Genomic DNA, 12,743 nt, shown 5'->3' on the forward strand with positions numbered 1-12,743 from the left:
ATTTTTGTTAGTAATTATCAATGGCAATGCGACCTGCAACATTTCTTAAAACACTTGACGATACAAAATTGGAATTCAGTAAGGTTTCTTCATGTCGTCGAAATTCAAAACATCAAGCAATAAATGCCAATTTTTTCGACGGGTGGCTTTCAGAAACTTTTTTTGAGTAAACAATATTGATGATTCGGTGCATCAGCGTCTTCAAAAAAATAGGCACCTACCGAAACCAAAGTCAGTAAATCGAGCCCGGTCAACTTTTCACCAGGTTACGAGTTACAAATTACTTCTGATTTTTTTAATACTACGGTGAAGTCCCACCACCTGGAACTCTCTCTCGATTATTTATAATTTTAATTTAACGCCGAAAATAGGCCTCCGCGGGTGGATTTGGATATGCAGACGCGGCATTGGAAGCGAGTACGTCACAAATATCAAATATTAATTGAAAAATGTATGAAAATTCGCTTGTATTTTGAATACTATAAAAAAAATGATTCTCTCTTATTAGTCAGTGGGCTATGCTTGAAGACTGGCAGTAAACAAATCTAAAGCAAATGGAACTTCAAACGTTCAAGCCAGTCTCTATATACCTACACAGTAGGTATATAGAGTTCCATTTGCTTTAGATTTGTTTACTGCCAGTCTTCAAGCATAGCCCACTGACTAATAAGAAAATTTTTCTTCCTTATTCAGAGGAATCGGAATTCAGTTGGTTAGTACCTCGTCCACTAGATGGAGTGACATTTTGTAATGTTCGCTTCAACTTCGGAAGAGCAATGAAATACTCTGAAAGAATTCCGATTTTCAATTGATACACGGCAGACGTGCCCAAGCCAGAGAACAACTTTAACAAGTTGGCACTCTACGCGGACGACACGGCCCTGCTGGAGAGATCTAGGAGTCAAGCACTCGTTACGAGATACCTACAACAGCAGGCAGACAGATTAGAGGAGTGGGCTAACCTGTGGAAGATCAGTATCAACCCTGACAAGAGTCAGGCGATACTGTTCACCCGCAGGTTCGTACAACCGGAAGGCAACGTCATCTTCAACGGACAAGAGATTCCGTGGACAAACAAAGCGACATATCTCGGGGTCATCCTAGACAAGAATCTAACATTCCAGGACCACGTACAGCAGAGAATAGGAATGGCCAAACAGGCCAGAAGACACCTGGCGCCGATCATAGGAAGAAGTAGCAACATGGCACTGAAAGTCAAGCTACTGATGATCAGAACGATTCTAATGCCAATAATACTGTATGCATGCACTGCCTGGGGCCAGTGTGCGCAGACATACAGAAAGAAGATCCAAGCATTTATGAATACGAGCGTAAGGGCCGCCGTAAATGCACCTTACTATATACCAAACAGATTCATATACAGAGATCTAGACCTGGACACGCAATATGTGGACGTGTATATGAGAGAACATGCAGAAAGCACGTTCGATAGAATCAGATCGCACTTAAATCCAGCGTTTCGCGATCTACACGATGCGTTGAACATGGATGACCCCAGGTTCCGAGAAAGGGACAAACATCCAAGGCCGACGAAGCAAAACCAGAGACCGCCCCCCGAGTCGCCGTCAGGCGGCTCCGGCAAGTATAGTATTCTAGAGTGGACTAACCATATATTCTCTTTCAGCAAAACCGCGATTTCACTTTTCAAATCACATTCTCTCAGCTTCACTGAGAAACGCCCGTCTACCATAATTCTGGCCGCCGTTAGTTTTGGGGGCCCCCATGCAAAAATTCAGATAGGAATACCGCGACAAACAAGAGCCAAATAATAATTAAAACGCGAAGTTAGATAGGGAAATAAAAGCACCTAAAGGCTGGTTTCCAACCCAAAAAGAGGTTAGATTTCAATCTTGCTGAAGTGCCTAGCAGCTGGATTGAAGACCGTTTCCTTAAAAAACGGGGGTGGAAGGAAAGGGTCGCCAGGTCCAAACCTGCGGAAATGATTCCGTAAGGAGGGAGCTTGCGACCTGGGCACACAACCCGGGAGGAGGCATGGGGGGGGGGGAATTTCAATTGTGGAATATCATTGACTTTAGGTCGATGATGGTCACTATCTTGCACTGATGAGTGGCTAATGAGCCCCAATCCGGTCTGCAAGTGTGCCCGTTCCATAATTGAAGGTCGACTCTTTCAGTTGTATTGCCAATTGCATATGCAGGAAATTTTCTGTGAAGATTCCTGCACTGACGCCTGTCGGATATACTTCAACGCCCTTCGTGGTTTTAGCCAGGGGAGTAATTGTTTTCTGATAGGCGTCAGTCCATTAAACCTACTGTGTAGGTTTAATGGACTGTAGGCTTGAACGTTTGAAGTTCCATTTGCTTTAAAATGACTCTCGTTGGAAAACAAAATTGTGAAATAATTTTTTTAAAACACTCACACAGTCAAATAAATGAAGCTAAAATGTTTTTTTCAACTTACCGAATGTCTTTATTTGATACAAAAACGGGAATATGATGATAAATATAAACAATATAACAATAAGTCGATTTTTCATTCCTTGTTAATATAAAAAAATCATAATAAACAAAATAATACTTTTTTTATTTTAACTTTATCTTATTGAGTACACTAATGAAAAGTGCTCCACGAAGCCAAACATTTTTTGTTGTTAATTATTAATGTTGTTGTTAATTATTAATTACCTAGTTTTTTCAATAATTCACTTCTAAGATTTTTTTCAAAAAGAATCAATTTTTTATAATATTCACAATACATCCAATTTCAATTAGTTACATTAAAATTATAAATGATACAGGAAGAGTTCCAGGAGGTGGGACTTTTTTTGAAAATATCCCCCTCTTCGAGGATGTTTTCTAAAAATTCTTTAATTCTTTATAGTTTTTGAAATGTTTTCAAAAACACGAAAACTTTTTTTTACATCTTGATTTCTTTGAAACTTCCGCAATTTTTTATATGTTTCAAACGATTTAACTTGTGTACTAGTCTAGCATGGCGATTAAGAAAAAAACACAACCCTTCGATATCACAAGACCCTCCATTTCTATGAAAAAATGGTAGCACCCCCTCCGCGACGAGGGATGCAACATTATTGTCTCTCTGGTCTAAATATACTAAAAAAAATTAAATAGAACTGGCCAACATTTGATGAAAATGTATATTGATTAGGAGTATATGAGCTGACTTGTGGCGCTTGTCCAAAACTATATATTGGTCAAACAGGGAGCAAGTTTTCCAAGAGAATTAGGAAACATAAAAGTAGTTTTGTAAGACCAATTCCACATTTGCAAACAACCTTTTATGGGAAGGACATGAGTTTTATCATGAAAACGACGTGTTACATTTAGAAGTGGAAGGTTTGAAACTCAATCTTTTTTAGAATGTTCAGAAATCCATAGATTTGAAGATACGGGTAATTTACTGAGTGACCAAATATAATTAAATAACTCCTCGTAACTAAATATTTTTTCAAATCTGAAAACTGGTACAGAATCTCAGGTAGTTTACTTCGTTATACAAATTCAGTTACACATAAAACATCAAATGGCCTGATTAAGCTCAGGTACTTGAAATTTAGGGACTTCAAATTGTGAAATTAGGTATATGAACCATTGATTATGTAGAATACAGTTAGTAAAGACACTCCCGAAGAAACCATTGTATGGCGAAACACGTGTGCGTTTTTGTAAAACTGTTTAGTGAAAATCTCACGAAAAAGTGTTGACTATTAGTTTTATTTGTAAAACATACTCACCGAAAGCACCTAATCGATAATTCACAGTTACAACAATAACTCCACTTTCCAACAAATAATGAGGACCAGTGTATTCAAAATTAGCAGCACCAATTAAAAATGCTCCTCCATGAATAAAATACATTACAGGAAGGGATAAATTGGTAGAAGGGTACTGAAAATATTAAATATTTGTTAGAAATCATTAATAGTTAACATTGCAATTCCTTTTTGTTATTGTCAAGTAAACACTTTGATGAACTATCTGTAAGGACAGAAATATCATCCCAAAGAATAACTCAAATATAATTTCAATCAAGTAAAAGTTTTAACGCCGCATCGTCCAAAGCCTTGTTGATCAAAGTGTGCGTTTCATAGTCGACATGAAAAAATTCAAAACCTTTGTATTTTGAAGATGACTCTAGCAAAATATCAAATGTGCCACCTACATTTTTGGAAAGGTTGTTTTGAGCTCTATTTAAATAGCTGTGAATGGCTCTCCAGTTTTCTGAAAGAACGTTCCCTGCAGATGGCCGTCGATGGATATCTCTCGAATACTTTCAGCACCTACGCTGGTGTTCCCCAGGGATCTATTGTCTCCAACCCATTTTATTATTGTATATCAACGACTCATTGGAAAAAACCAAGAATCCAATATATTGCTTTGCTGACGACAGCACACTTGTCTCGTCATTCCATTTGGATTCCAGACATCGGTTACAGAGGCACGTCTTCACCGGCAGCAAGAGGTTGCATATCTTAATGACGATCTAGAAGTGAGTTCGAATTGGGGTGAAATTAACCAGGTTCAATTCAATGCCACAAAATCCCAGGCATTGGTTTTCCCAAGAAGATAAATGTCTCCGAACCGGATATAATAATGTCAGGTCAGACAATTCCGCTTTCTGCTTCGATTAGTTTGTTGGGGGTTAAAATGGACACCAATAAGCCTTGTCACAATCTTTTCTCTGGAATTGCAAAGGATGCTTCTCAAAAGTTTGGAATACTGTTCCAAATCAGAAAACTATACACACCTCAACAACTTTTGATGCTTCATAGAGCTCCGATCAGACCTTCTTTGGAGTATTGTTCTCATGCATGGAGCATACCCTAAAGTTGCTGGATTCCATCCAGAAAAGAGCCATCCGCCTGATTGGAGACGCGAACATCACGTGCAACCTTGATAGCTCGGAACATCGAAGAAAGGTTGGAGATTTGTCTCTGTTCTTAAGATACTTCCATGGGAGGTGTTCAAGTGACTTGGCACATTCGATTTCACCAAGAGCGGTACATATGAAAAACACGCGACGGACTGTGGCTACTCATCGTTTTGAGGTTCAACTCAGTACACCTCAAACTTCACTGTTCAAGAACTCTTCCATCCGGAAAACTGCATTAATGTGGTATAAACTTTCTGAGAACGTATTTCCAAATGAATTTATTCACCGGCGATTCAAATCCAATGTGGATTGCTACTTTCGCACAGGCACCGATCTGAGTGCGCCTTTTGGTGCAGTGCTTGTGTTTTGTCTTCAAAAAATTACACATAAATATGCAGGGTGTCTCATTAAAAACATAGTTTTCCATCAATAATTATCGATTTCTGATTTGTGAAAATAAGTTTTCTACACCATTGAATTCTACGCAAAAAAGTGTTTTGAAAATAATTTCATAGGAACGAGAAATTTTTGACAAAAAAAAAATAAACAGAAACTTTTCAAAGGTGCACATTTTCGAAAAACATGCTGTAATTCAGAAACTATGATAGATACCGATATGCGATTTTCACAATAGGGTTATTCATATTTTTTAGTTTTAATAAATACAGTATAAAAATTTCAGGAAATATCTCTTCTGTTCCATAAAGATTACTCATTTGTAATAATTCAAAATAGTTGCCTTACAAACAAACATATATTCGATAAAAAATGCATGTATTTTACTGTTGATAAAAATATTCTGAACAATTCAAAACAGTTTTCTAACAGCCAATTGTAATGTTAATGAGAAAACGTTTTTAGACCTTTATTGGTGCTACTACTAATAATAATACAATTCATCTGTACTATAACTTGGGTCCATGTAGACAAGTACCTGGTTGATCTCCAGTCATACACTGCTACAAATCAAATGCGATTTTTTGAAAATGCCTAATGAAGGAGTGTTGAAGCGTGAATTCGTAATCTGCGCCGGTACGAGTCACAGCCGGTGAGAAAATCAACAAACTCTACCTACCGTTCACATCATATTTCAAATTATTACAGGGTTTACGACATATTTTTGTGGAAAATGAAATATAACATCACAGAAAACTGATATATTCAGGAATGTTGGTAATGTGAAAATTGAAATGAGGAGTTTGCTCATTAAATTCAAATACCTTGCAGAATTGATAAAATTTATGTTGCAAATCATGCCCTTAAGAAAATAGCGTTGGTCCTCACTGGTAGCCATAAACCAGTCCGACCGACTTTTCGCGAATGTTCGATGTTCGCTGCAGTTCCAAATGTGGCTTCTATGAAATTCCGATGAATTTTCTACCGCCTTCGATTGCCAAATATAAAAAAATAAATAAATTATGCAAAAGTTGATTTGGAAAAAAATATCTTTTGAAGAAATATTCATTATTCATGGAAATTAATATTTTTGATGTCAGGCAAATTTTTTCGCACGGTCACTCAGGTTGCCGTATCTCATTAGTTTCATTCAAACAAAATAATTTAGATTATTCCATTTAGAGTATTACGTCATTCTAAACAATAACACAAGCAATTGAACAAATTCTAATTAAAATTTCAAATGATTGTACTTACTTCTGGTGTATAGACGTTAAGATATAAACAATCCTCACTTTCGAAGTTACTTATATTTGCCACATAATTGTTGAAGAATTGTACGCAGGATTTATCATTGTAGGTTGCGTCCAATATGCCATTCCAATTGTTAGGAGGTAGAGGTTCCTTGAAAGTGAAAGAAATAGAAATTGTAAAATTGTAGCTTGAGTTGAATAAAACGAAACAAGGAGTTGGTTAATTATTCTCGAATGTTTTATTTTAACGATTGGAAAACACTTCATACTTACTCTAAAACGTAATTCTCCAACGGGTGGTTTGGCATAAGGGATTTGTTGAAAGGCGTAAAAGGATATTCCTCTTTGCGAATATTCTTTACGTCCTCTTAGCTTTCCATTTGGAATAGTTACCAAAATATCTGCCACCTACAATATACATCATAACTGTTACAATTTTAAATGGTTGTAATTGTTGCTTCAAATCAATTTTGTTCACTTAGTATGTTAAATTAATTGATCATGATTTATTTATAAAAAAAGAAGATTCTGACATTGACAACAATTTTGAAAAGTTATGAAATAAAGATGTCCACTTGAAACGTTTGATTCCTGGTTTATTTCGACTTCAAATCAAAGGAATTCACAGTACGACTGACTAGTTCGAACAGTTGTACAGAGTTTGGGCCAATCTTGATATTCATTTTAAGATTTGCTCCCCATAAGAACAACGCAAACCAAATAATATTCCGGAGAATCAAGTGCCATATTCTGAAGGAAAAATACGGTTGAATTGATCGATTGAATGTTAGAAGTTTGGCCGTCCATTGTCTGATATGATGTTAACGGCTATTTTGAGAGGAAAACAAATATATAAACAAACAGTGGAGAAAGCATTAACATAAAATAATCAAGAGAAATGATGAAAAAACGACAAAAAAATAAGAAACAGATTTCGAACAAAGTTACTTCACAACTTGATGAGTTCATGTTATTGTATTTAATTTCAATTTGTGTTTTAATATAATTGACATTTCGCTCATTGTTCATCATCGATTAATTTTCATTTCGAATCACAATAATTGTTTTCTTTACAAATTATCATTCTCACAATTCTTGCTCATTTTTTGACTGTCTTCTGCTTTAAGTCATCCTCACCAACTTTCCTAATAGGGATTCGACAACTCTCCATGACAATTTTCACCACTTTCTCAACATTTTTATCAGTTGTTGATGTGCTGGGGTGTCCAGGGCGAGCATTGTGATTCACATCTTCTCGTGCTTGTATCGCTAGTAAACATTTTTCCGACTCATAATAGGTCCAATCACCGTTTGCCACTTCACCATCTCAAGTGTTTTTGAACACTCAATTCCATTTTTCACACGAAGTTTGATTTCATTATTCGAAGTGTTCAAAAATACATTTTTCACCAAATTTTGTGTTTGAAATGTTATGATCAAAGTTGTTCATATTGGATGGCTGAATCGACAACAAGTTGAGACGTATTTTTCCTACACTCTGTATAAAATGAGATTTAAGTTCCGTTCTGAAATAACAATCACCATACCTTTCAAACGATAGATCACAATCATGTACATAGTACATTTTACATCCTCTTTTTTGGTTCTCTAGATACGTCTAATACACCATCGAATATGGAATACCCTGTATATGAGAGTAACACTCCGAACAGGATCTGAGAGGAAATCCATCGTGGTATTATCCAGGGAAATATTTGGGTAGTTTACAGAAAGCATTTATAAAAATCTACAAGCTACTTCTTACGCTAATATTTATATACCACACGTAACTACAATTGGGACTACCTCCATCAAATTACCTAAACCTCTACAATTCATATATACCTGAGGTACCTCTTCATTTATGAAAACCTGAAGCATTACCTGAAACAAGTTCAATAATGGTGATCTATTCAAATCCAGTAGGTCATTCACTGGAATGTTTGAATTTTCAAGTTCATTAATTTCCACTGCTTCTGAATAATTCAGTTTCAAACCTTTATTTTCTATATGTGAAATTAGAAACTTTTCGTTAAAGATTTGATTTTCTTCTAAAAGATGATTTGAATATGTTGAACTTGTTTTCTTATTTACATAGCGCGTATGATGTTCCTAAATTCGATTTCTGAATGTGCTGGCAGTTTGACCAACACGTTCCACACTTTCATTTTTATACTCCTGATTTCTCCAATTTGGATGTTTTATCTTCATTATTTTCAACTGACTTTCCCAACGTATTACTGGTTCTATATGCAATTTTAATATCTCGTTTCCTCAAAAATGAAGCCACTTCTTCCGTTGTTTGTCCAAAATACGTTGAAGCTCTATAAATTTGATTTTGATTATCTAACTTATGAATAGGAAAAACGTCTCGAATCGCTTTCGCGCAAAAGTGCAATATCTAATTGTCCCGATGGAAAAAGTATGCCAAGTTTGATCAAAAACCTAGGTTTTGCTCACTGTTTTCTTCGATTACCGTGGCGTACTGCTTCAGGAGTTCTTGTCACATGGTCGTACGGATAATATGGCGTATAGTTATATGTCGTTTGTGAAAAGCAATACGAAGAAACCGCCCGTTCCATTCGCCGTTGCTTCTTCGTAATTTGTTGGGCAAAAACAACACCGTAATCATGCCTCAGCCACCGCATTCGCCAGACTTGCCCCCCTGCGACTTTTTCCTGTTTCCATGATTGAAGATACCCATGGAAGGGGTCTGTGCGGGACTACTCTGGGATAAAATAGAAATTAATGAATAAATAAATATTTTTTGAGAAAAATTTAAGTTTACCTTATTTTTCAAACGGACAGCTATGACTATGATGTATGCAAAAAGAACTGTCGCAGAAATGTGAAAATACTCATATATGATCTAAATTTCACTGATTCGATTCGATGTTAATTTCATTTATAATGCAAATCAAGGTGAGTGGAATTAAATTATGACTATAGAATCTCAAATAGTGTAATAACTAGTTTTCAAGATTTCATGGAATTTAATAGTTTTGGGTTATTCAATGATGTTAAAAACTTCCAGAACAAAACATTAGATTTGGTAATCAGTTCGGAAAATAACACAAGCAGGTGCAAAGTGCCTCTAGTTAAAGAAGATATGTATCATCCTGCCCTGAGTATATCAATTGATGATGGTTTTGGTAATAAACCGGAAAAAAATACTCCTCAAGTATTTATATATAATTTCAAAGAAGCTGATTTTGAAATTATGACTCACTGTATTAGGAAAGCTAACTGGAGTAAAATCTTACGCTAAATGCACACACACACCGATTTTGGACGGCCGATTTTATACCGGTCGTCCAAATTCCAATTAGTCCAGTCATTATAGTATATAAGTTCACCTCGGAATTCGAGATACCCAGCTGTAAGTCTGTAAATACTTGTATATTGACACCCTAAAAGTTGTTTCAAAACCTACATATGGTAGGGTGTAAGCAACTATTAAATTTCAAGGTCAAAGGTCACAAAAATCGGTTTTTGCGCTTTTTTTGGGAATATCTCATTTCCTATGGGTTTTTTGTTATTTGTATTCATTATCAATATTGTAGAATACAAAATTCTATACAAATTTTGTTTAAAAAAATTTTTATACGGTGAACCGTTTTCGAGATAGAGGGCGGAGAGCGCGCGGTCACAGCATCACTTCAGGTCAACTGGTGCCTCCGGTCGAAAACGCGCCATATATAGTTGATGAACTATCGATAAATCAATGATTATAAATATTTGTCAATTTTTATTAACTCACCTCATATATTATCGTCAATTAATTTTTACGTCCCAGCCAGAAGGACAAGATCAAATACAATGTTTCATATACAAAATTTCTACTCCATAGGTGCCCCACTTACAGGTAGGGGAAGGGGGGGCATGATGGGGTATCTAAGGAAAATACCAAAAATACAGTATAATCATTACGTTTATTATTCTTATTTATTTATCACACAATATCTTACTTATCTAACTACAATTTAGCATAGTCTTTGGGAGATGAACGTATAGCATTTAAAAAAAAAATGATTTAATGGGAACTTGCAAAAAACCATCTTGCCCCTTACCATGGGGTAAAATGGGGTAGTGAAAATGGGGCAAAATGGGGTAAGCTAATTATTATCACAATAAATACAAATATGAATTTCTTAAGTGTTATCATCATCCACACCAGCACAAGCATTGTGAGCTCAACGTCCACAAAGCTGGCAGCCTACCCAACCTTCGGATGATTTCAGAAAAGTATGATTTTCATCCTTACAATAGAGACAAATTGCATCTTCATCATCATTATTTTTCGTTGGCTTATTGCTTTCTATTCGCAAGAGTCTAGTTTCTTGTATGTGTGCGTGACCCCGTCATAACTCGCGTCCCCGTCATGCACCCCCTTCCCCTATGTTGCGTCTCGCAAATGAACTGAATGTAATAATTGATATAGATTGGACAGATTCTCTAACAAATTCAAGGAAAAAAATCATTATACAGCTAGTGACAATGTCTTTGTAGGATCATCACACTTATTAATCGACCCCGTCAGTAACTGATTTATAATTTTTACTTCTTTTTATTTTCAGTGTATTATATTGTATCTATTATATTGTATGTAATAAAGTCATCCTTGTAATTAGACCTATGTGGTCTGTTAGGGTGAATAAATAAATAAATTTCAACAAACCCTTCACGTTCTTTGATTTCCATTGGTTCCCTCTTTGATTTTCACATTATTTTCTGTTCTTGTATTCACTTCTTCAGTAATTTTTTGTGAATTCAAAATCGTAACAGTTTCAAAAATCAAATTTTGTTAGATATTGAAAAATAAATAACGTTATCGTTATTTTTCGTTATCAAGTCATTGAAAATCATAGTCATGTGAAATTTGAAGAGGTTTCGATATACGATTGAAAGATTGGAATACTACTTATTTTTGCCTCTACTGATGAATCATTGACTTTTAGCAGATGATCTGAATCACAAAGTCCTTATCTCAACTTGATAGGTAACATATATAAGCCCTGGCGTAAAGATAATCTAATTAAAATACGTTTTACAACCATTTGAAGGCAGACAAGAAAAATAAGGTCATGATCTTGGGCAAATTTGATGACAAGGACAGAATTGATGATTCAATTGAAGCGGTTCTTATAATGAAATGTCTTATTGAAGGGTGACAGAATAAGATATCATGACAAAGAGTCATTAGTATACAGAATATGAATCGAAATATAAGAAACTAACTAAGAAAATAATCAGTTTCAACGACCCATCCAGGAACCCGCATTATCGAAAGAAATGATTCATCCAGATGTATATAAAATACTCTAACTTAGTAATGAAATAGCTTCATTGGTCATCTATTGATGATGCTGACTTTGTTAGCTGATCGCCCATCAGGAGACCTGGTGTGTTGGAAAAGTTTTTTGCCCGTCCGAAAAAACATTGCGTTGATCAAGTTTGATCGTTGATCACTTAAAATAATGGTTTGGTTTTGGGGAAAAACTCCAGTAATAATAATTACTACACCAAAGGATCCAAACAACGCATCACAAACTCCTCCAACATATCAATGTTTTCTACTAAACTAACTACATACTCGGAAGAGCTGAAATCTGATAGTGCAATCTAATGATACACATTATTTGTGCTTGTCTCTAATCAATATGATTTCTGATTTGCAAAAAAGACTAATAAAATTATTATATTTTTAATGTATTTTTCAAAAATTCTGTGTGGTTCTAGTTAGATAAATGTATTCTTGAAACGAATTATCGATTGTAGTGTGATTCATAAATTCATAAACCTAAGGCTCCTCTCAGATACTTCATTTCCATCATCATTACATCCATGAAAAAACTTGTTGCCATAATTATTATATGAATATCTAATGAGTATTTCTCATGATGACTGAAATCCGAAGAATTTTTCTGGAAACAAGCCATGTGCATTTTTATATACAGGGTGTCCCTGGACTTCCTCTTTTCCTTTCGGGAATATAAAGATGGGGTCGAAATATAACCAGTGGTCCTAAAATTCTACGTTACCAAGTTATAACTTTTCAAGTGAATATTCGTAACCAACCAAATTTCGGTGATTGACTAAACAAATGAATTGCTTTGATGAACTTTCACGTAGGAGTCAGTTGTTGTGCTACAAAGTCAGAAACAGACTACCCCCGATGGTAAAGTCGAAGTAACTGATATAGTATTCTTAAAGGTGTCG

The 12,743-nt window shown here is 35.4% G+C and overlaps 1 protein-coding gene across 1 annotated transcript in view; it reads right to left on the bottom strand.

The window, feature by feature from the left end:
- The window catches only part of LOC111507261 (juvenile hormone esterase), a 196,206-nt gene that overhangs the window by 172,605 nt on the left and 10,858 nt on the right, over window positions 1-12,743 (bottom strand). The window contains exons 2-4 of the mRNA XM_074182917.1: window positions 6,798-6,932; window positions 6,529-6,675; window positions 3,737-3,890 (exon numbers count right to left, since the gene is read on the bottom strand). Of these exons, the coding sequence (XP_074039018.1) occupies window positions 3,737-3,890; window positions 6,529-6,675; window positions 6,798-6,932 (436 nt within the window). The remainder of the gene's footprint in view (window positions 1-3,736; window positions 3,891-6,528; window positions 6,676-6,797; window positions 6,933-12,743) is intronic.

This window comes from Leptinotarsa decemlineata, unplaced genomic scaffold (genome assembly GCF_025532065.1).
Source record: "Leptinotarsa decemlineata unplaced genomic scaffold, Ldec_3_MD MMD2_P_RNA_scaffold_2, whole genome shotgun sequence".
Classification (NCBI taxonomy): domain Eukaryota; kingdom Metazoa; phylum Arthropoda; class Insecta; order Coleoptera; family Chrysomelidae; genus Leptinotarsa; species Leptinotarsa decemlineata.